Source organism: Symphalangus syndactylus, chromosome 3 (genome assembly GCF_028878055.3).
Source record: "Symphalangus syndactylus isolate Jambi chromosome 3, NHGRI_mSymSyn1-v2.1_pri, whole genome shotgun sequence".
NCBI classification, from domain to species: Eukaryota; Metazoa; Chordata; class Mammalia; order Primates; family Hylobatidae; genus Symphalangus; species Symphalangus syndactylus.
Window position 1 is genome coordinate 145,520,661 of NC_072425.2, and position 27,719 is coordinate 145,548,379.

General features: G+C 41.8%; 1 protein-coding gene across 4 annotated transcripts in view; it reads right to left on the reverse strand.

Annotated features, from left to right (window-relative positions):
• Positions 1-27,719, reverse strand: part of ETS1 (ETS proto-oncogene 1, transcription factor) — a 129,253-nt gene that overhangs the window by 52,829 nt on the left and 48,705 nt on the right. The window contains exon 1 of one of the 4 annotated variants that reach the window (XM_055273704.2): positions 10,603-11,086. The exons of 1 other annotated variant lie outside the window; for it this stretch is intronic. In XM_055273704.2, the coding sequence (XP_055129679.1) occupies positions 10,603-10,684 (82 nt within the window). In that variant the 5' untranslated portion in view covers positions 10,685-11,086. Of the gene's footprint in view, positions 1-10,602; positions 11,087-27,719 lie in introns of those variants that run through there. 2 more of the 4 variants (XM_055273708.2, XM_055273707.2) reach the window with 2 other exon arrangements.

The window sequence follows — 27,719 nt, forward strand, 5'->3', positions numbered from 1 at the left end:
AAAAAAATGTATTTCTCAAAGTCCAAAGTCAACCTTCTCCAAAGGGAAACTGCATGTCTGTCTAGTAACCTATAGGATCATTCACACTATTTTTTCCTTGAGAAGGAACTAACTTTCCAGCCTACCAACAATTTTGCCAGTGCCTTGGCATCATGCATAGCTGCACAACCTTTCCAGAGCCTATGTCATCGTGATCTGTTCAACCTGCTCAAAGCTCAGTAATCATAGTAATCTGTGCATAGTGACCAGTGCTACCTGCTCAAAGCTCAATAATCAGCCAGCTATGTGGGACTTGTCATAGATGCATAAAATATGTGGGTGAAATCTACCTCCACCAAAAGAGAACAGAATGCCTTGTTGAGACTTTGATCTCAAGCTAACGTTTATTAATAACATTATTATTATATTTAAGTGAATGTACTAGATACTCATCAAATCAAAGAAATGTTTAAAATGCATGTGGCCGAACTCAAATGTCAGGGGATTTGGAGAAACTGACTGGAGCTTCATGTTCTAACTCTCCGCTTATTTGCCCTGGAACCTTGGGAGGGTAACTTGGCATCGGTGCACTGCACTTTCCTTATTTGTAAAATATTGGTAACTCTAAGGATTACCATGAGCTCAAATGTGATGAAGTCACATGGCAAACGGTAAAATGCTACCAGGTATAGCCAAGTATTAAGGTGAACTAGCAAACAATATGCACAAACGGACCTTAGTATTTCCCCCAAATTCCACAAACATCCAAATATTTCTGAGAATTCTGAAAACAACAGACATGGAATTTTCAAGTTAGCTACAGCTGGGTTTGAATCTAAACTCCTCCACTCAGCAGCTTTGCAACCTTGGGCAAGTCATTTAATTTCAGTTTCTTCATCTATGAAATGGCAATAATAATGCTTCACTATTGGGGCAAAATAATGAGGATACTGGCACAAAGTTCGCACCCAGTAGCTGTTAGAAAATAAACAGAACACGAGGAAAAAAGAAAAGATGGGTGGAGATGAGAAGTGCTTACACAAGCACCAGTAGATAAACTCTACGCTGTCATCAATGATCGTTTTCCTTGTTTTTCCCCCAAAAACTGGCATGCTGAACTTAGGTCCCTGCTTTGGAAAGAGAAGGGTAACTGTGACAGACCTTTCTCAAAATGTAGAAATAACATCAATCAGATGAGACTTCAGATAACACCCATGTGCGGGCACCGCTCTTCCACCGCCGCCACACTCCAGTGCACATTTGTAGCTTCCGGGGTGGCTGGGGAAGCCGAGGCAGATGGTTTCTTGTCCACCTTCAACTCTGCCAAGCAGCCTGTGCCCAGCAAAGGGTCAGCCAGTGGCCGCCCACAGAAGGGCCACACCATTCTGTGGGCACCCAAAGCACGCAAGCCTGGCCCTTCCCTCTGTGCAAACAGCAGGCCAGGGCCCTGACTCACTGGGCCTGTCAGGAAGAGGCGCTGCCGTGGCTAACAGCAGAATGCATTCTCAAGGCAGGAGGGACTGTTTCTGACCAGAGCAGCCTATCAAGAAGAGACAGATTGGATGAAATAAGCTCATCACTCAGCCCACAGACTCGGCCTGCGGAAGCAGCTGGACTAGCTGCTTCACCTACTGAACCCTTGACTTACATCTCCCTCCTCCAGGTGAGAACCTGCACTGGAGCTGCCTTCCACTGCAACTGCAGCAAGGGCTCATGGAAAAGGGAAGCTGAAAGGAAGACCATGAGGAAGGCATGACATCTTGGCTCAGTGCTACCCAAGACAACATGCCTCCATTTCCCCAATGGTAAGCTAGGCTGGCAACAATTTTTCACATCTCTCTTTCTCTGTGGAAGTAGCCCTTTACCAAAGCACCCAAAATTCCTCAATGATTAAGTTGTTATTGACAGAATTTGGGGATTAGGACGCAAATCCCCACGTTGCCTACCTCTTGAATGGCAGTCTACACTCTCTCCAAGCCTTGGCTGTTTTAAATGTTACCTAAAGTCATAAGATGTCAGTGTTAGGAGAAATCTGACAGGTCATCATTCCAATGAATTTATTTGACTGATGAAGAAAATGAGGTGCATAAAAATGCAATGACTTGCCTAAGGTCACACAGACAGACACAGATGCAGAGCTGTGGCTGGAGACCAACACTCCGGACTCTCCAGCCCACATTCTCCCCACAGAGTGGACACTGTTTATTTCATACATAATATTTATTCCTATTGGTAAGGAACAAAAACGGTAAGGTCTTCCTTATCATCTGTGAATCTTAATTGCATTCTGTGCATTTATTTCGTGTCTTAGTGATGTCAGACAACTGATGCATAAGGTATGGAATTAAATTTTTGGCAAAAGATATCAAATAGGAGAAATGTGTAGGTACTAGAAATATTAAAGTCAGTTACATGGAAACTCTTTCACTGAAAATTCCCTGTGATAAATTTCCTAAAGGGTATTTCAAAATCAGACTTGGGCGGGGGCAGTAGCTCACGCCTGTAATCCCAACATTTTAGGAGGCCAAGGTGGAAAGACTGTTTGAGGCCAGGAGTTTAAGACCAGCCTGGGCAACATAGCAAGACCTCATTTCCACAAAAAATAAAAAGAAAATCAGACTCAACAACACATTTTTATTCTGAACATGAATGATACTAATGCATCACCCAACTCTAAACGCATCACACAACTCCAATTGCACACAAAAAAAGTAATTAATTGAGAAGAGGTATAATACCTGGCACATAGTGGGAGACCCTAGATACTTCAAAAAACCCGTGTCTACAAATACTCACCAGGCTTAGAAGATTCCTGTGCCTGACCGAGGTTATTTTCCATTTGTACCTTGAAAATATGTACCTGGTCGATTTTGTCATCTTCTCTGAGGTTTAACGCTTATTCTGATAAACTGATACAGAGGTTTTAACAACAGCATGAGTGGGAGGGAAAGTAACCAAAAAAAAAAAAAAAAAATTACCTATCTCATAAGCTTACTCAATAACTCTGCTCTGCCCTTAAATATCCCTACTTTCAAAGGCAAAATTCATCCTGATGTTCAAAACGCTCTTTGGGTCCTGGCCTCCTACTTCCTTCCTTCATCCCTTTCTACAAGTAAGTTTTTTTCCTTCATGTTTATCTAAGCATCTCTTTCATTCCAAACTTGCAGCATTCTTCCCACGCTGCTCTCTATATGGAAAATAATCCTTCCCTGTTCTTACACCTCCTTTAAATGCTTCAGAAGTGCCCCTGTTTCCCATGAAGCTGACCTATGAAACTAATTTAACACTGTTGCAAGAGAGAGCTTAACAGACACAGAAAATACAAACAATCATTGATCCGCACATATTTTCATAAATGTAAACACTGGTCCTCCTGCATTTTTTGCCATGGAAGCACCTGGAACCCAGGGAAGACTTCATCTGAGTTGTCCTGACCACCCACCCACCCATGAGGGATTTAAAGTATTCAGAAACGACCACAGTCAAGGAGTAGAAACAACAGACCCAAAACTGTCCATGGGGCCACCTGAGCCTGGAATTCCTAACCAGGTGTAATGCTTGGCCCAGATGGAGGCTTTTCCAAAAATCTATGTAATATCACTTAAATTCGTTCATCTTTAATTTTACAATTTCCTTTCATTCATCCTTTCATACTTTCTTACTCTTTTCCTGTCCTCATTCTTATTCTTGTCTTTTTTTAATTCAAAAAGAATTTTGCAATTGAATCCACCATTCCCTTCCTCCCCTTCTAAAGAATTGAGGGCTTATTTTTTATTTTTGCTTTTGTTTTTGCCCACTTTAATGGTACAAAAAGAAAACACAACTTTTTTTGCCCCTTTTTAGCCCGAAGTAAAATTTCTCATCTTCAATAAACATTTAAACAAAACAAAACAAAAACTGTAATTGTCTTCACTTGTGTAATGAAGACACATCCCTCTACTTCAAAGTTCATTTTATCTCTCTGTCACACACACACACACACACACATGCGTGTGCACTACATGCAGAGTTTACAGTTTCTCCACAGAACCTTGCAAAGCAAAAATCAATGGCTTATCACAGTTACCCAAAGCTACCAAGAGGTTTCAAATGCTTGAAGTGAACTTGTCTGAGGTTGATTTGGGTTTCTCAGATGCTGAGAAACAAATTTAAAATATAATTCATGTTTGGGGGAAAACCATAGTAAACTTAAAGGCTTCAAACTCTTAATCATGCCTTATTAGCTTACTTAGATGGTCTAAACCCTAAAATTGGCAATTGACAGAAGATATTCTAGAACGTACCATTGACCAAATTTAGTGTCTAACTTGGGTGACCCTTATCTGTGGGGAGAGCCCTAGTTAATGTCTGTCATTCTGATGCAATTATTAATAGTGCCCCTTTACACTCTCAAAGGTATCCCAGCTTGGGTGGTAAAATTATACGATTTTCCTATCTCTACACCATTATGATCTGAAGTCCAACAGCCTTAAAATTTCTAATACTGCTTTGGGTCTAAAAGCACTATCTGGGTCAATATTTTACAACTCTTAGAGACAGTAGTAAATGCTACAAGAAAGGACAATTGAGAAAAGTGGAAGGGGCAGTAATAAGCCACATTTGAAGGGTCAAGTGACAGGCTTGCACCCAAGCAGTAGACACTGGAAAGCACCTGGGAAACATGACAGCGTTGGCCAAGTGATCAATAAAATATTTACGGCTTGAATAGCAATATTTTGAGCCTGTCTGTAAGCATGGCTCCCTGCCAATGAAACCAGACCTACCACAATCCACCCTGCAGACCTATGTCTTTCTGTATCTGCATGGAGATTATAAATTATACAATCAGAAGGAAAAGGGAATGCAGATAGGCAAAGGTTTCAGAAAAGCAGCCAAGTAGAAATAGCCTGTTTATGCAATTTGGAAAACATCCACTGAAGTTTTGAAAAAGATATCATCAACCCAACAGAAAAAAAAAGCAGAAAGTAGCTACAGACACATGACAAGTAAAAATGATAGATTTGGGAATAGCCTTGACATTCCTAACCCTCAGTTAAGAACAGCTTAACAGCTGTGAGCGAAGGGTAGACCTAGAACACTGCGAACACAGAGGCAAATGCTATCAGAGGTTCCTTGTGAGCAGGAAAATGGAGCCAAGGTTTTCATTAAGGAGCAGCTAAATAAAAACACGGAGATGATGTTGTTCATATACAAATTCCTCTCTGCGGTGACAGCGTGGGCCCAAGCATACTAACTCTTTGGGAAAATGCTCCCCATAATGCGGTAATAAAGAAACCAACGCCTTAACCTTAGACAAGCGGCAGGGGAGTGTGCCTGTGTGTGAGCCATGGGCTGGGACAGCTGGCAGGTCTGCAGGTAGACACCTGGGGCTGTCCTTCCTTCTTTGTGCCAGGACAACTCCAGACCATGTGCCCTGACACACGGAATGGACTTTTTTAAAAAACTAAATTTTAGGGGAAAAAACAAAATTTATATGAGGCATAGGCAGCAAATGCAACTCAACTATCTATGGCCTCTCTGCAAGCAGGAAAATTAAATTTTAACTGCCTTAAGAAAATGAACTAGTTTGCCAAGCTATGTCTTATCATCCTGATTATGAGAGATTCAAGGCACAGCAACATCAGTGATGAAGGGGATGAAATGGGCAGAATCTGGAGGCTCAGCGAAAGACTGACCTTGGAGGTGAACATAATCACCTTCCCACCTGTGACAGAGCCAAGGCCATCTGGAAGACGTTGCAAAAACAAGAATCCTGGTTCTCTGCCTTTCATTCTGAGGTAAGCATTGCTGGAACTCTTAAACATCTTTCTAAAGCAACACATCTGGACTGCCAGGCCTGGGGACAGCCCACAGGATGGACCCTTTCCCCAAGCCGTATGAAGCACTGGGCTAACAATGAGGCCACCTGATTCAGCTCAGGGGGGTCTTGCAGAGGTAGCAGGGAGCCACTGTACCTCCTGAACCCCCAAAGCACCGACCAGCATTGCCTTCTCACCTGCCTGTGTTCTAATTTCCAGAGTTTTTGAGAATAACTCAAAATTTTAGGTATAAAATGCCTACAACATCTCATCAGTTTCTAAATTTCTAGAGTGTGGCCTTAGGCCAAGTATGCATCTCTCAGAAACTCATTTTCGTCATCTGAAAAATGGAGAAAATAATACTTCCACCACACCTCAGAGTAAGTGTGGAGCATAAAAGTGCTCTTTTATCTGATTGTGCCCAGCACACAATGCAGGCTCGATGTGTGCTTCAGAAATATCCCAACAACTTTTGAATGACAAGAACCTACCGCCTTCAGTGCAAGCTCATGGAATTCCACCACAGCCATGGATTATTCATTACACAAGCCAGAGAGACATCTGTAATTACACTGGCACTGTGACCATTGTAGAGGTATCTGCTGTATTCTGAAACAGGGAGACTCTCCTGAAAAATCCTGACCTACACTAACCAGCTCTCAGTTTTGCAGAGATTTGATGGAGCCCAGAGTGACCTGGGCTCTGGGAGGTTGACCACGGGCTGGTTTGTCTCCTGGAGGAAGGCGATGCTCCTACAGGGTGGTCTGGCCTCTTTAAGAGAAAAAAAAAAGTTACACAGACAAAAAAACAGCAACACAAACCAACCAAAAATGCCAGGAATGCAAGCTCTGCCAACCAAATAAATAAATAAAATAGGAGATGCTTTATAATAACTGGACATGATGCATTTCTCAGCTCTGCATAATTGAAAACTTGACTTTTCCATCAACCCTGCAAATGTTCCCCTTGCCTCTAGACTTGGTAGCCTTCCTGCTCTGAGGTAACAATGACAATCTCCATCACCCAAAGTAACTGGCCACCCCCTGTGCCTCCAACAGTGAGAGCTGGACTTCAAGACACCCTCTGAAAGTTACCTCTCACTATTTGCTCCCTGGAGAACAGAATGAAGTTTCACGGGCATGAGATCTCAGCCAAGCAGGTGAAAAGGTCCTCCTTAACTTTACTCTTCTTTCCCTCTAAAATAATAGATTATCAGGAGGTACATAACACAGCCACCTTATCTTCTAACAAACATTCAAGGGCCTCTGAAAATTCTACACTGGTCAGGATAATTTTTTGTTGACTTGTTTTGTAGTTAACTGCTAAATAGTATTTATTATGGATCAGGCACTGTTTTCAGATTTCGCACATATTCATAGATTTAATCCTGATATTCATCCTATGAAGCAGAACGATTACACTCATTTTATAGATGCAGAAACTGGAGCACAGAGAGATTAAGTCATTTGTCCAAAGTCACACAGCTGCTAAGTGGCCGAGCTGAGATTCAAATCCAGACAGGCTGGCTCCAGAGTCTCTGCTCTGAACCATAGAGCTCTTTAGTCTTTAATGGAGTATGGTCGGCGGGGATCTGGGAGCACAGTGAGCAAGTGATCTAATAGACTGGGCAGCTCTGCCCTTCTTTCTTGTCTACACTGATGAAGAAACAAAGACCGATCAAGCTGAGCAAGGACAAAGCTTCTTCCTATCTCTAAGTATAATGCATGTTCCCGATGGATGTACACCCTCTGCTGAGGGCGGGTGGGGCAAGAGGCTGATCCTTTTATCCTTATAAAACGGCAAGTATCCAGGATTAGAGCTCCTGCTCTTATCTGGACATTAAGCTCACCTCACCAAGAAGGCACAGCAGAGTGTTGAAGGAAAGGAAAAATTAAGTGGCTTGGGAATGTGTTGGCTTTGGCACCTGGCCCCTTCACAGCAGGCTCCACCAGGAGAGAACCAGGAGTGAACCCAATGGCTATGTTTGTTTTTAAGCTATTTAAGATCCTTGCAATCACACTGTTGCAATCAAATAGCATATCCCACCTTACTCTTACACTTGCAAGGAAAAGTCAATTCTAGTGTTATTTCAGAGTATATGTTAATTTAGTACTTAATGCTGTCAAACTCCTGTGAAGTCTCAGAATAGAATAAAAGTGCATAAAGGTTCTTGGTCAGGTCCTAGCCAGGAAGACAAATAATCCTGGTCTTGCGGCTTCTGTCTGGACACCCCACTTCCTTACTGCCTCTCTTTGGCACTCATGAATTTGGGAGGGGGTGGGGAGAAAATTCTGGTTTAATCATTTAAGCCAGATAAGATCCCACACTAGCTGTCTCCACACATAAGAAACTAAGCAACCCAAAGAAATCATTCTGACAAATATTTAAGTCACAGCTGTGGATAAAAAGCTACGCTGTGAGAAGTTAAACTTTAAACACATGTCCTACATGGTCCGATGGGCAAGGCAAATCCACACTTAGCCAATGTCTTGTCCTTCCACTAACAAAAGCAGACAGCCCTGGCCAGAAACACTGTTTCTCCCATCCTTGCTTTGCACCTGCAAGTTAAGTCTCAGTTGAGGTTTCTTTGCTGAGCTTTTGGAAGGTATCTTGCAACATTACTCAAAGCAATATACATTGCGAAGTTAGAAACAGGAATTGATTGTACTTCAGCCACTGGCACTACATACTTTTATGTCAATTATTTACCTTTTCTGTGACTCTCTCTTCCTCTCTGAGGTATGGGTATAATGTTCGCATATAAGCAACTGAAGGTCCAGAAAAAAAAAAGTTGATTATAGTCTATATATTTTTTCAAGTTTTTGTCTTTATTTTTTCCAAGATAATACATAATGGTGCTAGAAATCAAACCTCTTTACAATGAATGGCAGAAGACTGCCCAATTTCTTTGGCCAGTTGAAATTTTGTTGTAACGAAGGTCACAAACAAAAGATGACCAATGGCTTGGAAATCTTTTTTGAAAAAGAAAGCCATTGCAAATATGCTTATTATAATGGACGCTGACTGTAGCGTTAGGCCTTATTGTCCCCATTTTACAGAAGAGAAAGCTAAAGAAAGTTACTTGCCCAGAGTTTATTTTTAATCAGTAACTGAAATGACGGCACCATATACATTGTCTCTAATATTTAATATTAAATTACCAAAAAAATTGCCTCAGCTGTTCACTGTGATCTGAAACATGTGTTGCCAGGGCTCTTTTTCATTCCCAGGATGAAAGATCCCTTGTAGGTACGTGGACTGACATATCGACACGATATTTCCCAGATGACCAAATCTGTCTCTTCCCCCATAAACACCCATAACAACACATATAAACACGCCATTCTTAAGGAAAGGACCTATTAGTTGAGTTTATATCTTTGTTGTGAACTATCTTTTCACTTCTATATATGGTTTCAATCAACTGACGAACAGAACTCATTCTAGCTTCCTCGAACCCCCAAATACAACCCTCACAGAAACATCATCTCTGAATTGTAGGCCCAAGTGCCTTAAACGTCTCCATGGTTCCAGCTGCGCTCTCAGCATTGCTCCCACCACCATCATCCTTGCGAGGAGACACAATCTCAGCCTTCTGTGCACAGCAGCCCTGGAGCTGAATGTCAGGGGGCCCAGAGGGAGGGGACAAGACCTACATGTCTTTATTAATATTTCTGAAGGACCTCAGAATGACACAACATCAGTTTGGTTGTGTTGAAAGTTTAAGCAGAGTAAGAAAGGGTTAAAGTAAGCAATAAATTATGGCAGAGGCAAAGAAGTGTTAACCACAGGGGGCAGCAACTAAACTTATTGATAATCAGATACAACAGAGGAGCCTGTTCTTAAAATTAATTATTTTCCAGGGTGCATTGCCTTCTCTCTATATCTTTCTATATACTTTCACCTCCAAAATCACTCATCTCTAAGGATAGCTGGCAGTGCCTTATCCTAAAAGAAAGCATCTTTCCCTCTCAAACTACATTTGTTTCAGAAATTCTGTAAGGCCAGACTCTCTTAAATTGCTTAGCACCAATATTTGTGTCAAAGACAAAAAAAAAAAAAACATTACTTCCTATCCTTCTCTTCTTCGAATGCATATAAATGAACGAGTTGGACAACACCATGTACCAAAGACACAAAGTCACATTTGGGTGTCGGATGCTTTCCTTCCAACGGACCTTTGGTACCAGAAGAAAAATTTATGGCAGATTAGAAACACGGGTAAAGTAAGTAACCTACATGAATAGGGTCGGACGTTTCTCAAAGTTAAGAGGATAATTTCAATTCTCCTCCGGTCTCTTTACCCTCAACCCAGAAAAGAGGGGCAAGGCATGTGACAGGGACGCTTGGGGAGGCAAGACCTTATTTGAAAATCTGCCTGAAGGCCAACCCGTTAGACTGCCCGGGGCCTCCACCCAGCCTCAGTTCTACGGGGGACGTGGAGTCAGGGGATGACGTCCTCTGAGGCAGCGTCCATCTCTCCTTAACATTAAGGAATAAGGCCAGAGGGTTCTCGCTCATTTGGGAAAATAAAAAAAGCAGGAATGGGGCGCTGGAAATTCTATAAGCTTTTCCCCACCACTGACAAAAACACAGCTGTGAAAATAAATACCACCCCCCAAACCAAGGGTCTAGGGCCACCAACAGTCCTCCTCCTCCTCCTCCTCCTCTTCCTCCTCGTCCTCCTAATCCAGCTGCCAACAGCATCCCCCGCTCCTGAAGAAATGCACCGCCCAGAAGGGAACGGCGAAAGGGGGAAGAAGTCCAGGGGACCCCCGGCCTCTGGCCGAGAGCTTGGGTGGGGGCCTCGGCCGTCGCCACTCACCCGGGGAGGGGAAAAGCTCCAGATCGACTTTTTCCGTCTTGATGATGGTGAGAGTCGGCTTGAGATCGACGGCCGCCTTCATGGTGCCAGGAGTAGGGGACGTACGGGATGGTAGCAAGTTTGCAGTTACTGTTGTTTTTCTTTTTAATGAGGATTAGTAACAGGGGGAAGGGGACGGGGGAAATCCGACTTTCTTCCCAAAAATCTCAAATTCCCGCTGCCTTTCTTTCCCCCGCGCCCGGACGGTGCGCGCCCGGCACTCCAGGGGAAGTTGGCACTTTGCGGCGAAGTGAGCGCGCTCGGGTCCCAGCCTCGCCCGCGCCGCGCCCGCTCCTCCTGCCCGGCCCTCGCCCGCTCCCTCCTCTCCGCCGGCGGCTGCCTAGCTCGCTCTCGATCTCCCGGCCGCTCTCCCTCCCTCTCGCCCTCCCGCGCTCTCCCCTCCTCTTTAGGGCGTTTCTCGTGGCGCCGCGTCTCGGCCGCTGGGTCCGCGCGCCCCGGGCCCGGCGATGTCCGCTTGGGGGAGCGAGGGGCGGGGCGTCGGGGCAGGGCGGGGAGCCGGGGGCGGGGCCGAGCACCGCGGCCAATCTCCGCCCGCCGCCCAAAGCGAAAGGAAGAGCTGGCGAGCGCGGGGCCGGGCCGCGACCGCGGAGGAGCAGTGCGTGGAGCCCGCGGCCGCGGAGCCCAGGCAGGGGCGGGAAGGGCCGGGAGCGGGTGTGCAGGCTGGGTGCACAGGCCGCCTCCACCGTTTCGGGAAAGTCCGTCTGATTCTCCACGCATTCTTGAGGGCTTGGTCACCCGCTCTCTCCCCCACCCAGTAGCAGCATAGTTTTCCAAGTGCGTGTACATCATTCATTCACAAAGACTGACACACAGGACATGAGGCATGTGGATGAAGGCGAGCGTGCAGGCAGGCGCGGGGATTCGTGAGCCCGTGTCCTCAAAGGGCTTTAGGAGTATTGGACTCCAGCGGGATCTTGAGTCAGGGCGTGTGTTTCTGGAGGAGGCTTCAGTTTTTCAGAGCCCACCCATGTAATGCTCCTGCGTTGGCAGGAGAGTCCAGAACGGGACCCCAAACTAGAACCCAGCCATGAGCTTCCGTAAGCTTCCAATTTACCTCCAGCAGTGGTTGGGTTGAAGGGGAAGTTATGATTTATTTCTAATTATTCTGTTCCTCTAATTATGTCACCATTGGCCAAAGCTTTGTCTTTCCTTTCGCAGACTCTCCTCTTTTAGATAAAACTAACAACCCTCCCACGACCGCCACCAAAAAAGTGATGCAGAGGCTCTGTGGTTTTGAATTTCTGGAGTACATCATTGGCAGCCATGACAGAATCACAATGCACAGTTTCTGTTCCATTTGGGAACTCCCAACACTTGAGATAAAACAACATGAACCCGAATAATTCATGGTTTGCCACTAATACATTGGTTGTAATAAATAGAGATAGTTTGTCCTAATTAACAAATCAACCAATACATTTATATCTAAATACATAGCTAGAACCAGGCATTGAGCTCCATCTTTGATTAACAGAAAGATTAAACATAAATCTTCCTGAGCAATCTCAGAGAAAGCTATTTTTAATGTGTCCTGATTTCTAAGCACATTTGAACTCCCAACATTTGACTATAACTGTAACCTCTGCCTCTGGTAAGTTTTAACACACAGGCTTACCTTCATCTAAACCCAGTTTTGTGCCCTTGAAGCCTTAGTAATTTGCAGATTTCCCACAGCAAATCGGGGAGGAAGCCAGGAACAGAAAAATCTCTGGCTCCTGGTCTAAACTCCAGATTAAGTCCCTCCTTAGTGACCAGAGGAAAATATTTGTATGTGATAGTCCTAATTTTTGAAAGAACAAAGACTGTTGCAATCCAGCTGTGTTTCCAAAAGGTATGAGAAAACAATGCTGGCCTCCAGATGACAAGAACAGACACTTCTGGTCCTGGGAAAAGCCTAGGGAAACAGCTGATGAATGAATTGTACATTTACACGTCCAAATGAACCACAAAAAAAAAAAAATGTTCTTGAATCAATTCTGCCTTACTCACTATGAATTCATCAGGAGAAGAAGTGAACAAATCTAGAGTTGCTTTGGGGAATTTTGTTTTGTTGATGTTGTATTAAGGAAATGTTGGCATTTTTTAATCCAAGTGTGAGTACTTCTCTATTTTCAAATGCAGATTCCTCAGAGCAACTCCTTTCTCTCTTCCCCAGTCTGCTCCTCAACTTTCTTCCCCAGACTAGCCCTAAACACTGCTGCTAACATCCACCCAAATTAGATACTAAAAAAGCCCACCATGATTAAATTGTAAACACTTTCCACTCTACCAATGAGGAAAATTATTCTTTCTAATTCTTCAATAGTGACAACTCAGATAGTCAATCATCCATTTCCTAATCCAGTCCTGAAGCACAGAAACAAAATGTGTGAATGTCCAAATCAAGGAATAGGGTTGCGTAAAGCAGGAGTTTGGAGAGATAGCCAGGCGCCACCACAGGCTGCCAGGAAAGTTACCTCCAGATGATACTAATTATGAATATTTATGCCATCAGAAGTTATGCATCTAACCCTGGATTTGGATGAAGAGCACTAATAAGGTCATGTTAAAATATTTTTTACATATTTAAGATACAATAATCCGATCAGTTCTGCCAGGGTCATGCTTCATTAATCTAATCAATGTTGATAAATGAAATTTTTGTTCATTCTCTTTAGGACACAAGTAGATTTTTCTAAATGTTCATATGGACTTTAAATGATATTTCTATGTTATCGTATGCTAAAAAAAGGATGCCTAGGCTAGTGCCTAAGACATTACAGAGCTCAATAAATGTGTGTTGAATGATGAACTATCAACTTTTTGGTCACTATGGGCTTCCTAATTCAATGGTTAAGTGAGTTTGATATGCTCTGGCTTGTGAAGATGAACTAAAAAGTGTCAGAGGCTGTGCCCTTTTCCCTTCATAGTAGAGCAGAACCTCTATCCCCAGCACTCACGTCCACTCAGTTACACGTATGCCTCAGTGTCCCCACCAGCCAAACAACAGCAGCCAAGCATTGTCTTTCATCCACTTGGGCAAGATACTTCAATACCATATCTGGTTTTTAAGGCACTCAGGAAAAAAAAAATCAATCAAATAAATACTTCTGTGCTTGTGCTTGTACTGCGGCAGTCTGTTCCTCCTGCATTTGGGAAAAAACAGAATTGTATTTTTAAGCATTCCTTAGACTTCGGCTAATTATATCCTACCAAGTGCTGAATCGCCTTACACTAGGAACGTCAAGTCAATAAGGGCCAAGGAAAGTCTGCAGGAGTTGAGGAACAGAAGAGTGGAGCTAGACAATAATATTCAGAAAATAGTCACCTTCATACAGGAATTCCTCAAGCACATGGAGTAGGTAAAAAGCATACTTTCCTTTTTATTTATACTCCTCCCTCAACTCCACCCCAACTTCAATAAAAAGGAAATATAAATGTACACTTAATGTTGAACAATCATGGAAGACAGACTTTCCCTCTCCAGAAGTGTCCTAGCATGTTGTCTACTCCTGAGTCTTGAACTTCAACAAAACAAAGAATCTCTGAGTTTTGAGCTAAAATATGCTTTACTGAAGGTAGGTACAAAAACATTCAGACCACTAACGGCTGATCCAGAACCAGTTTATGACTCACAGATGTTGATTTACTGGTATAAATGTAAGATTTAGAAAAAAAAAAAAAAAAAAAGCCCTCAATTAACAACAACCTGTCTGAGCTGCATTTGTGGTCTCATTTTTCTCTGAGAAAAGGCAACAGTCTCTGTCATACACAGAAACAGGCTTTGAAAGCTTACCTCTAAGGCAAGTGGTTTCTACATGATAAGTTTAGTCATTAAAAAGCACACTAGGGAAGAAAAATGCCTGGCACTTCAATATCTACATTATCAGGCAGCAATAAAATGGAAAATTAGAGATAGGAAGGAAAATTAAAATAACTCTCTTAATTAAACTTGGATGCCAAAAGGCCTTAGGGTCAGCTAAGGGACCCAAGTCAGGGGACTCTCAGATGGTACTGTTGCTGACTGCAGGCTGGCTCTGTGACCTCACCAAAGCCACTTAACCTTTTTGTGTCACAACTTCATCTCTGTTTCAGGGAATAAAATCAGCCCTAGCTCTCCCTAGAATGGAACACAGACTCATTGGCTATTGTTTAGAAGGCACAATAAACAATGAGGGTAGGAGGAGCTGCAGTCAGGAGGGAAGAAGGGAGGGTGGGGTGGGGTTGGGGGAGAGGGGAGGACTTGGGAGCCTGTTTGCCCTGGAAAGCTCTCTAAAAGAAAACAAAGAGGATAGTAGTGTGGGCTTTGGAATAAGACTCAGGTTCAAATTCTTACTCTACCAACTAACCAGCTGAATTGCCACAGGTAAGTAAGTCATTTAAACAATCCTGAACCTCAGTTCCTCCATGTTTCAACTAGGGATAATAGTAGCACCCACCTTTTAAGGCTATTTGAATGATTAAATGAGATAATGTATGCAAAGAATTTAGCACAGTGTCTAGGTGAGAATTAGTATTTGATTATTGTTATTAAGATCTGGTATACAGTAGAATATGTGAGAAATCACATTAAATGTCTCTCCACAGCCATCTCTTTGCAGAATAGCTTGGATGCTCAATTTTCCTGAACGATCTCCAGGGAGAGATAGAACAACTATCACCACATTTCATTTAAAAATCTCTTCAAGCCCCTTCCTCAATTCTTAAACTGGCAACCTGCCCAGCATCAGCCTCACTTGAGAAATTCCAGAACTACCTGATTGAAGAAGAGAACTACAGATTTATATTTGTTTTGAGTCACAGTAAAGTGACAGTTTAAATTCTGAAAGAAGATCACATTTGTAGTGCCTCTTTGGAGACAAAACCTTAGGTCTTGCGTTTGTCACATGTTAGAGCTCAATGGGAGATTATCAGTGCTCTCCGAGTCCAGCACTCCTATTTACCAGAGGAGAAAAATGAGTTTGAGTGAGGAAATTATTATTTCCAGGGCCACACAACCTAAAAAAGTCAGTGTCAGTACTAGAACCAGATGCCCCGATAGCAGTTCTCTCCCTGGCATCTCCTTGCATTTACTTTGCATTTCACTTTGGCAGGAGAAGTACCAGACACCCTTGAGACACAAGACAGGATACAATGGACATAGGAGTAGATAGATGAGCAGACTCAATTTCTAGAGATGCAACTTATTCTCTACACTGGATGTATTGTCTTTGGGCAAATACATTGCAGGATAACCACACTATGGTTCCCTGTGGGAGACAGCTTGGCATGGGCTGTCAGGAGAGAAATGGCCTGGGTTGGCTCTATTGCTGTCTGCAGTTTCTTTAGACTATAATTATGAACTATTCAACTGCATCTGCAGCCCCAACAATGTGGAATGGATTGGACTAATCCACAGACCAAGCGACATTTTAAAATCCAGCAGTTTAGACATGTATTCCTCTTGCAGCAAATCAAACATGGCTCAGACAGGAAGAGGTAAGGAGCTGCCCAAGGTTAGAGGGTTCTGAGGTCTCATCCACACCCAGTGTTGTGTGCTTCCCCGAAGCAGGCTGAGCATATTGCCTGGGATTGCTGCAAATGCAGAATGCAGGCTATTCTGTGAGCCTTTGGGGAACATGTAATTGGGATTCCAATTTAAGTTGTCCTGAATTGGACTCTTGAGGAGGTAGAGGGATAATGGCAATAGCACAGATGGCAAGAGAACCAACATCCTTTAATAATATGACAGAAGAGGACAGCCAGTCTCCTAGAAGCTCTGCATCCCAGGGCTACAGGATTTCACCCACAGTCCAAGGCTGCAGGGTTTCATCCTGGTGGAAGGCTAAGGCCTTCCTCTGATCTTACTCTGCTTTTCTCTTGGGTTACAAAGACGACATCAAACTTCAAAACAGATGTTCTCTGCAGTTGTGATTTGAATCTTACATCAAGACAATTTCACTGTGGAATCTTTTCCCCTCTCCCCACTACTTTCATTTAAAATGCCAAATCAATTGCCCCAAAAGACTAACATTTACCACCCTAGAGATAAAGAAGCAGAGATAAGTGGAGCACAAAAAGGAGAAATAGCCCTGAAAGGAAAAGGGACAGTGGTACAGGAGGAAGTAGTGGAAGGGAAGTCCTCTGAGAACAATGGAAGGGTAAGTCGAGGACAGAGAAGGGGAGGAGATGAGGAGGTAGAGTCACAGTGATTTTATGTTCTTGTCATTCTGGGACTTCAGTCCACAAGATTTCAAAATGCAGTTAAAACCTAGTAAAGTACCCCATACTTTAATTAATTGTCTTGCATAGCCAACAGTCATGGAACTACAGAAAACAGATCAATGGGAGGTCCTCATGCTGGAAGAGATGCAAAGGATCCAGGATAGAATGGAGGTGAAAGGATCTCAGGAGGTCACAGAAGACACAAGGGAAGGTCAAGCTGAAAATCTAGGCAGAATATAGAGTGTGTTTCTCAGTCTTTTCCTCACGTGGACATTTGCAGTACACAAAGAATTTCCCTCACAGAAGCTGTCACCCCACCCCTGCAAGTTGTCACTTTTCTGTTCAGCTCAAGAGCACACTCCTAGTACACATTTGAATATGCGTGTCAGTCTCCTACACTCTTTAAAGGCAGCAACTGAGGTTCGTCATTATTACACTCCATGGTGTTTAGCTCAAGGTAGTAATAGCCCCATAAATTATGTTCATTATTTAATTAATGAACAGTTAACTTCCTAACATCCTGTAATATTTTTACAGAAAAATGAAGCTCAGATACCAGTTTTGTTTTGCCTGGTTCGGTCAAAGTGAGACTCAAATTTGCCCAAAGTTTAAGATTAAAGATCCAACCAACTGACTCATTTCTAACTAAAAAGGTCTTCGTAAAGTTTTATTCTGTTCCTCCCATTCCTCCCATCCCCTTAAAGGAGAATGTTGCTACGATCACAATATTCATTTTACTTTTTATCTAATTTTTTATTCTGAGACTTCATGTAAAAAACGACATTTGGCTCACCACAAAGCAAATCAGTTGTCTGATCGTCAGCCTGGACGTTTTATACATCATGCTATTCATATTCTCAGATGGCTGCTCAGAAGCAGTCTTCAGGAATTTCCGAACTTCGAGTTGAATCTTTTACTTCCCTGGCTTCCACAAAGGTAAGATGTACAACTGCTATATACATTATTTGTAAGATAAGGGAAATACATGAAATGAACTCAATTTCCTCCATCTTTATGAGAAAGAATAGACTGCTACATGCTTTATGGTGAGCCAGGGTGCTTATTACAAATCCCTTTCACCTTCTTAAGTTTAATCTGTCAGGACTCCAGAAGCACTGTATTTTGAAATCTATCTTCTGGCTATACAGGTGAGTCTATAGTGAGGAAGGGTATGGGTTGGAAGTAGAAACGGGGGGACATGGGGATGGGCTGAGAGTGAAGATGGGAATGAAAAGGACAGGGAGGATCAAATGAAGCTGCTACCATCTAGCAGGTGGCACAGAAACATATAAAGCAGCCCTAACCACTCTTGTCGAAGTAGAGTATTACTCTCTGCACTTCATTGTTTGTATCTGCTAATGGGTAATCAAGATGTTGGAACAGAAAAGGCAGCTGATCTTAAAGCCTAAAAACCAAGGAAATATTGGGTTTGGTGAGGGCTCATCATTTCTCCTGAATTCTGAGGGGGAATCATGAACACACATTATTTTACATCACTTCTTCCAGAACCAGTTCCATATAAGAGTCCCAAGAAAACATTGATGTGTCACACTGAGAACAGCCTGCTTAGTCAGTAAATATAACATTCTTTGAGTACGTCATTGCAGTCAACCACAAACATTTTACTCAAGAATCTGTGCCTATCTTACCTTAGGCAACCTTCAATGAGCAGCATTATAGTGTCATAATGAATTAATATGAATCCTAGCTTCACCAATGCTAACTCTACCAACAGAGGAAGTAAAATGCACAGCACTTTTTAAGTTCCCATGCTGCTTCAAACCTCTATTCTGGTATGTACTCTCCTGAAAAGGGTGCACAGAATCTGAGTTTCATAAATATGCAGGAGCATAAATTCATTAAAGCAACTTTAGGGTGTCCAATGTAATTATTCATATTTAGAATTTACTGAGCATCAAGCATGCCAATGATGTAAAGTTGACAGATTTGAATAAGAAGCTCGAAAAGGGACATGTCAATTTCTCTGGCGTTACAGCTCACATTTGATTCTCAGCTCTTAAGGGCCAAAAAGAAATGAAGTCTTCTTTAATTTACAAGAAGCCAGCTGTGCTCACTCCACATCTTGCATCAGCCCTGTGAAGGAGTCAGAATGTAGTGGATGGTCCTGCCCATGACTCATGAGGTGGAACAGACCCAGCTCACATCTCATCTATCTGGATTGGCTCCCATACAATAAAAATCTTTCTTCTGTTGAGTTGGTGAAAAGAAGAGAAGCAAAATGGGCATGTGTGACGTGTAAGAGGGCGCCATTTAATCAGACAGGCCTGTGAAACACTTTCAAGAGTCCAGGGCTGGCAGTGATAGGTAATGACAGGTAACGTGCAGAATGAAGAAAGCGGAAAGCATATAGAAGTTGCTTCTTAATGGAAACATGTTTCATCAGAATGATCAGAAACATGTGTTCTCCCCAGATTGGGAAACCATCTTGAAAGACTTCATCACAAAAAGGCCTTGGGTGGGAAGTACCACAAGGGACCAATCCGGGAGGGGTGGGAGGAGGTGCAGCTGGGTGGGAAGCTGGCAACGGACTGTGAGAGGAAAGAACAAAGGGCAGTCAGCGCTCTCATGGCAGATTCCCAAGAGAGAACCCTTTCCAGGAATTTAAAATTCTGAATAATTGTTGAGAATTTTTAAAAATCAAGAAGATTATAAACTTTTCTTTCAGGGGATTCCACAGCATTGAGAGAGAGCAGATAGCTGGCAACAAAATTCTAGATCCAGGAAAGGTCCAGCATCTACATACCCATCCACTTTTAGTGAGCTAATGCTTTCTCCTACAGAGAGTATTTGTCTAATTGAATTGAATTGAATTGAACTGAGGTGTGGAGGTAAAAAGGCTATTCCAAATAAGTGTTCCTGTTTCCAAATAGTCCATACAAAAACCTGCAGTTTCTTGCCAAGCAGAAACTACCAGGCTTTGGTTTCCTCACTATAGAATAAATTTAAACTCTAAAATAACCAGGGAGGCAACATAGTAGAGTGGGTTAAGAGCACAAGCTTGGCAGTAGATAGACGAGAGTTTGAATTTTAGCTTGACTGCTCTCCAGATGTCAGTCTTTGACCTCAGAAAGCCTCAGTTTCTTCATCTACAGAATGGAGATGAGGAAAGTGCCTAGTTCACAGAGTTGAACTGAGATGAGATGAGATGAATGAGTGCCAAGTGCTTTGCACTGTGCATGATGCAGGATGAAGACTCAGTAAGTCTTCACTGCTGTTATTAATTTTAAAAATCAGAATTGTGACTTTGGATTTAGTGAGCATAAAATTTTCATGAATGTTAATCTAAACTGTAGTATATAGTATTCTTACGAAGAAATGAGGATACAGTGTCCTATCTTCATGTGTGCTGTTAAAATCACGACATAGTGACAAAGATAATTTTTGGTCTGGGTATGCAAATCACGCAAATCCTTGACACCATCCCTCTTGGATGAAAGGGGATTAATTCCCACTATATAGATGTGAGATACAATTATGGAAGTTCTAATCATATACTCACAGCTACATTACAAATTAGCAGCAAAGGGAATATGTACCCTCTTGAATTCCTTCCAGTATTGGGCTCTCCACTCTCCGGATTGCACGTTTGATAGCCAATGATTTTTACAACCTAAACAAAATAAGACCTTCTTAAGCAACTGGTCTCAGCATTTGACTTTCAATCTGAGAAGAATCCCACATGCTATTCAATATGCCCTCATAGCACTCTGCTTGAGGTACCTCCCAAACTAGCACCCATTAGGCAGCACCTTACTGCCCTCACTTCACAGAAGTCTTTTTCTATTTTATTGCATCTTACATTTTCCTTGGCTGTCTCTTTTTCTGCCAGCCAACAGTTCTTGTTGTTTTTGTTGTTTTGTTTTTTGAGACAGGGTCTCGCTCTATCACCCAGGCTGGAATGCAGTGGCATGAACAGTTTAACTTGTGCTATAAACCTAAACCTCTATCTATCTCTAATTGTGCCATACACATACATTTTAGCTACAGAATTCTGAATCTAGATAGCACTCCCTGCAAGCTTGGACTTGCCACCTGGAATTCAGATAAAGTATTCTGCTCCCTGGTGTTAACTACCTATGCTGACCAGTTGCCCAAAAGAACCTTAGGGAAAGGTTTCTCATCTTGCCCCTTGGGCCACCAGTCAAAGCATCGGTGCTCTTAGGACTGCCCTCTAAAAACACAGAATTTGCCATTTACACCAGCTATGTAATTCGCATTCTGGCACTACCATTGCCTGGCGCCTAGCCATCAAGGCTGGCAGCAGAGAACAGTCATAGTCTTCTCGCTAGTTGCCCGCTCCATTTTGGCAAGACGAGTGCTGTATCATTGGGAAAGCAGACTTAATTGGTTTTCTGGGGGTGTTTAGTTAAGTCACCCCACCTCAGCTCCAAGTTGATGGAAGTGTCACTTTGCCCTTTCCAACAACCATAGCAAATAAATGATGGGGACATACTCCAAAATGCACATGGCTGAGTCCTCTTGCTCTCCTTTTTTTTCCCCAGTGACTTTGGGGAGGTTTGGGCAGTGATCCTGCATACACAATACTGTTCTTGTTCTTCTTTTCTCTTACAGAGCAGCCTTGAATAGCTCTGTCTAAAATTATTAGCAGGGGCAGCCCTAGGTTCCAAGAGATCACAGCCCTCATGCTGGGCCTGAACAAAGACCCTGCTTTTTCCCAACCATTAGCCCTGCAAAAAAGGACATCTATCTCCCTCTATTAAAACCACCACGTGCCTTCAAGTCAGCCCATTGTAAAGCTAATTAAATAACACGCCTCTCTCCCCATGCAGGTCTCCTGATTAGCTTTCCTCTGTCAGAAACCTCTGCAAAGAGACTAGTGATAGACAAGCCAATGTTCCACTTCTCCTAAGCCCCACCCCCATCGCCAATTAGCCGTCGCCTTTGAAAAGCCATCCTTATCAATGTTGGTGAGTTTATTCACGCTCCATATCCATCCAAAGCCCAGACGCTAGTCACCTCCACCTTAAAGGGATGGATAAGGTTCATACTACTTTTAAAATAAATTATTTGGAAAGGCAAAAGTTTTCATCACAGTGTAAAATCTTTGGCCAGCATTCCCCACATCGCAGTACACAAGGGCTGCCGCCGCCATTGCAGGACAGCGTCAGAGAAGGACTTTCCCGAAAGTCAGAGAGCCTGGGCAAGATGCAGCCAAGGTGGCCAATTCTCCCAGATTTCTAAAAACAGCATGCAGAAAACCACCCTTTAGGTTAAACTCCCTTAGATACTCCTCACCGCCAAACAGATAAAATCCAAGCACAATCCAAAAGGCCAAAATTGGTCCTCTTTACCTTTTGACCACACCTCACCTTCTCCCCCACATAGGGACTCTGCTCTCTAACAATCCTGGACTTGTGGCAATCCCTTGAACATACTCTAGTTCTTCACTCTTTTGTGAATTTTTACAGGCTTTTTCCCTTCTGGAAAGCCCTGGTCTACCTGCCCAGCACCTCTGTCAAGACTCAGCGGTAAATCACCTCCCCCATGGTTTCCAGGGCCTTGCTAGATAAAATCAGGCACTTCCTCCTCTGTGCTCTCGGCAGCACATATAGGTTTCCAATGGGGCGCTTACATTACCGAAAATAATCTGAGCCCCTCAAGAACAGCAATCATATTCTACTCAAATTTGAATTTCCAGCTTTAAACACAAGGACTTAGTGAATGCTTAATAAGTGTTGGAAGAATAGATAACTGAGTAACTGAGTAAATGAAATGAATAACTAAAAGAATGACTAAATGAATGAATAGAATAACCACTTTATACTAAATGTGATCTAAGATGGTACATTCAGGCCTACTTCCAGCTTCGCTACAGATGGTCTTTGTGCATAGTAAAGGGCATTATTATTTTATGACATGGTTATCTTTGTTTGAAATTGTCAGATCTCATACACATGCACACACGTTAACACATGCACTTTTTAGATACAATTTTTTAAATAATAAAAATGGAGGGAGAACAGGCCAGCTATTTTCTAACTCTGCTTAATAGTTCTAGAGCTTAACTTTTCAAACTAGCCTTTGAGGTTTCTAGCTCATTTAATCTTTAGACCATACAAACCTTTCCTTCCAAGTGTTTTTAGGGAGACTCGCCAGTCTTCTTGGACGTCCCATACAGATAAGTAGATGACTAGACTATAAAGAAATCCCATATACAATTTAAGTTTTCCATGAAATGCTCATAGACCTCAAAATTAGCAATGAAAACAAGAAAATTTTTTCCTTTTTTAAAATATTTTATTTTATTTTAAGGTCCAGATACTTGTGCAAGACATGCAGGTTTGTTACACAGATAAACATATGCCATGGGCGGTTTGCTGCACCTATCAGCCCATCACCTAGGTATTAAGCCCTGCATATATTAGCTATTTATCCTGATTTTCTCTCTCCCCATACCCCTCCAACAGGCCCCAGTGTGTGTTGTTCCTCTCCCTGTGTCCATGTGTTCTCATTGTTCAACTCCCACTGATAAGTAAGAACAGGCAGTGTTTGGTTTTCTGTTCCTGTGTTAGTTGGCTGAGGATAATGGCTTCCAGCTCCATCCATGTCCCTACAAAGGACATGATCTTGTTCTTTTTTATGGCTGCGTAGTATTCCATGGTGTATGTGTACCATATTTTCCTTATCCAGTCTATCATTGATGGGCATTTGAGTTGATTCCATGTCTTTGCTATTGTGAAAAGTGCTGCAGTGAACATATGCGTGCATGTTATCTTTATAATAGAATGACTTATATTCCTTTGGGTATATACCCAGTAATGGGATTGCTGGTTCAAATGGTACTTCTGGTTCTTGATCTTTGAGGAATTGCCACATTGTCTTCCACAATGGTTGAACTAATTTACATTTCCACCAATAGTGTGAAAGCATTCCTATTTCTCCACAGCCTTGCCCATATCTGTTGTTTCTTGACTTTTTAATAATCGTCATTCTGACTGGCATGAGATGGTATCTCATTGTGGTTTTGATTTGCATTTATCTGATGATCAGTGATGTTGAGCTTTATGTCATATGGCTGCCGGCCACATAAATATCTTCTTTTGAGAAGTGTCTATTCATGTTCTTTGCCCACTTTTTAATAGGGTTGTTTTCTTCTTCTTGTAAATTCATTTAAGTTCCTTGTAGATTCTGGATATTAGATCTTTGTCAAATGGATAGAGTGCAAAAATTTTCTTCCATCCTGTAGGTTGTCTGTTCACTCTGATGCTAGTTTGTTTTGCTGTCCAGAAGCTCTTTCATTTAATTAGATCCCGTTTGTCAATTTCTGCTTTTGTTGAATTGCTTTTGATGTTTTTGTCATGAAATCTTTGCCCGTGCCTGAATGGTATTGCCTAGATTTTCTTCTACGGTTTTTACAGGAAAACAAGAAAAATTAAAGGACTTGGCAAAATAGATTTTGAGCTCTGCCAAATCCCAAACATTTAAAAACAACCAAAGTCAATGAGTGGGTCTCATCCCTGACACATCAAGTCTTATGGCAAAAATCACTCACTGCCTGATGAATCATGTGTACCTTCATCTGTATGCATGATGACATTTAGGGCCAGCTCTTTCCTTGCTATTTTACCACCACGATCTCAACTTTTGAAAAGTTGTGTCTTTCTAATATTCATGGGCACCTTCCAGATAGAAAGAGAAATTAAGACACAAAGCAACAGAGGAAGATTCCATGATCATGTAGTTAATCAGTAATTGTATCAGTAAGAGTTCGTAACCTCCAGCCTGAGATGAAGCAAGCAAACACTGTCATTCATTTGGCAGTCACTTTGTTCTGGCAAGGTTCCTACTTGTTAAAGTGGAATTCTCACTTTATAATGATCATAATGGATTAAAAGCTGTAAAATTAGACTCTGGCTGGCAGTAAGTTCTTTATTACTCTCCCTTACCACAGTGCGCCTCCATTCTCAGATGTTGCCTTAAAGAAGAGTAATCTAAGACCTCTAAATACGTAAAAAATAGGATAATAAGTAAAGACAAAGAGACCTGCATTTTTATATAGATTTGTCTCCTCCAGATGCAGCTTGGCATGTATACAAAGCAGCCATTGAGAATTGAGCGTGTAAAAATCACACCTATTAATTTGTTAAGGACAGACCAAGTAAACTATAAGGCAGAAATAAAACTGTTTCAACAAAGATAAATGGAAAACATGGTTGAAAGAGAAGAATGATTTGGAATGAATGTCATAGTATTAATCAAATAAAAATATAAGACGCATATAGTCAATATACTTTATTCAAAGAGTAAGAAGAGAAGAAATATGTATCATAAATGAACATTATCATGAGATATTGGGTACAAGATATTGGGTACAAGAATTCAGTTGGGTAAACAGATTGTAGAGTTCTTAAGAGCTTAAGATTTTAGAGAATAGCATACATTCTGTGGTCTAGAAAAAGCTGTTTTCTGATCCAGTTGAGATTGTGAGCAACGTTAAGAGGCATAACAGACAAATCAAGACACACAAGAAGCCTCTCATTAGGAGGAGAAAGAGCTTGGAATTGGTTGAAGGGAGCAGCCGTGTTGACAGTTCATGTCAATACGTTCCAGTTAGCAGGTTATTTAAGCAATGACTTCAGGCTAAGCTGGCCTTGTAATTCTGCAAATCAGATCCCATAGAAGAGCAATTAGAAGACATTCATTTCATACTCTCTTCATAAAGTTTGGGTCATTTTAAATTTTTTGTATGTCAAACCTCAGAAGTAAATATGAATACACATCACCTCTTTCCTTTGATTAAAATAATAGGGATGCTTTACCTTATCTAGCATGAAAGATCACAAAATAATTCCAACAACATCACCTCACAGCACCTCTGAGAAATGCCTAAGAGGTGGGAAAGGATCCCAGCCTCACCGTATGCAGTATCTGTCCAGGGTACAGAGACTCTCTCCAGTGTTTTACAAAACTTTGATCCAAGTCAGCTGTGCAAAATACTGAAGATGCATATTAGCTCAACTTTTTCAAATCATTCATGTGTTCAAAATCACTTTCACCTACCCCTCAAAGTCCTTAAAATGCGGTTTTCTCCTGCCAAGTCTTTCTTTAGTCATCATTTGTTGGTTTTTTTAATTAGACCTTTTATCACTATGTACCATAATTTACCTGAGACATTATTTTCCCACTAACACGGAGTGTGTAGGGGGAGAGGGAGGGAAAGCATGACATGGTGAATAAAGAGACTATTAATCCACTAATTCCTACTTGTCTCCACTCAGAGTGGGAATAAGCAAAGCTGTCATTGGGAGGTGGATACAGTAGGATCCCAAGTGACGTATCTGCTTGAGTTCAAGGATGAACTGGAGGAGGAATTAAATCACAGTTGGGAATTATGGGAAAGGAAAGGAAAGCAAGGACTCAGCTCCCTTCCCCTGGGAAATAAGGAGCAAGGGAAACTGACGTGAAATAAACTCCTGCACCCAAAACATTCAAAGTTAGGTGCACAACTTCCTAGCAGCTGCAGCATGAAAACACTGAGAAACCTACTAAATAAGAGCAGCTGGTCACGGAACATATATTTCTAATTGTGCTTTTTTACCACTTATACGTGTATATTGGAATTCTGTAATAACATGTTCCAACAGAGACTTCAGGACAAATAGGACATAGCATTACAAACACAAAAACAATACGTTCTGGGAAATGTTCCATTGTTTTAAACCTGTATGTCCCAAATTCTTCACCAAAGCCCAAATAAGCACCTACAAGAAGGGAGAAGAAGTAATGAGATGGGGAAGAGGACTTAGAAGATGACTTCAGGAATAATATGTATTGACACCTTCAATATAGGAGGTATTTCCACTTTCCTTGGATTCACAGTATTTATTCCCTCAAATTGAATATATTCATTTTCTTAAAAGTCTTGTATATGGTAAATTCAGTAGATTTGGGATGTTTGCCACACAACTATTAGTGACTTTCTCTGAAACTTACCAAAGAAAATACAAGAAAAGTGAAAAAAAAATTAATGTCTTAAGCAGAAACACTCACATTAAATGAGATTTAAACAATTGATTTATAAAAGTATGATGAAATTATCCTAGAAAAGTCTACTGACTTATTTTTCCTTCTTAGAATTCAAACACACAGAAGTAACTTAAAATTTAAATACTTTGATTGTAATTCAAGAGGTAAGGGGGGCGTTAACCTTCCTATTTAGAGATGAGGAAATTGATAGCAATTTAGCATAACTAGATTTTCAGATTTGCGTTCTTCACAAATTGTGCACGTAGTGGCTGCTTTATGTTGCCTTTTCCTGGTTACTATTATTTCACATAACATGCCCAAGGACCAGTACAGTGTTTTATACTAGGCTACAGAGTCAGGCTGACCTGAGCTCAAATCTGGAGTCTGTCACTCACAAAGGGTGTAACTTTTGGCAAGTTATTTCAACTATATAAATCTCCCTGCCTAAGAAATTTACTTGTCTGTAAAATGGAGTTAATAATTCACAGAATCTTTGGTAAGATTTAAACAAGGTAATGTATGTAAAATGTATGGCAGTGCCTGGCCAAAAATAAAGAATGAATTCTGGTAGTTTTATTCAGGTCAAAACACACACACACACAGACATACACGCATACACACACACACACACACACACACACACACCCCAAACCAGGTTTGAACTCAGGTATCCTCAAAATACTCATGCACTGTAGTGAGCAGTATTGAGGAACCACTTAATACAAATACTTATTTTGCCATAGATTAAGGAGGTAGTTCGTAGGTGGCATATGTATTTAAAAATCTTTATCCATGACAGTGGACAGACAATGGAGAAAGAATACTCTTTTTTTTTTTTTTTTTTTTTTTGAGATGGAGTCTTGCTC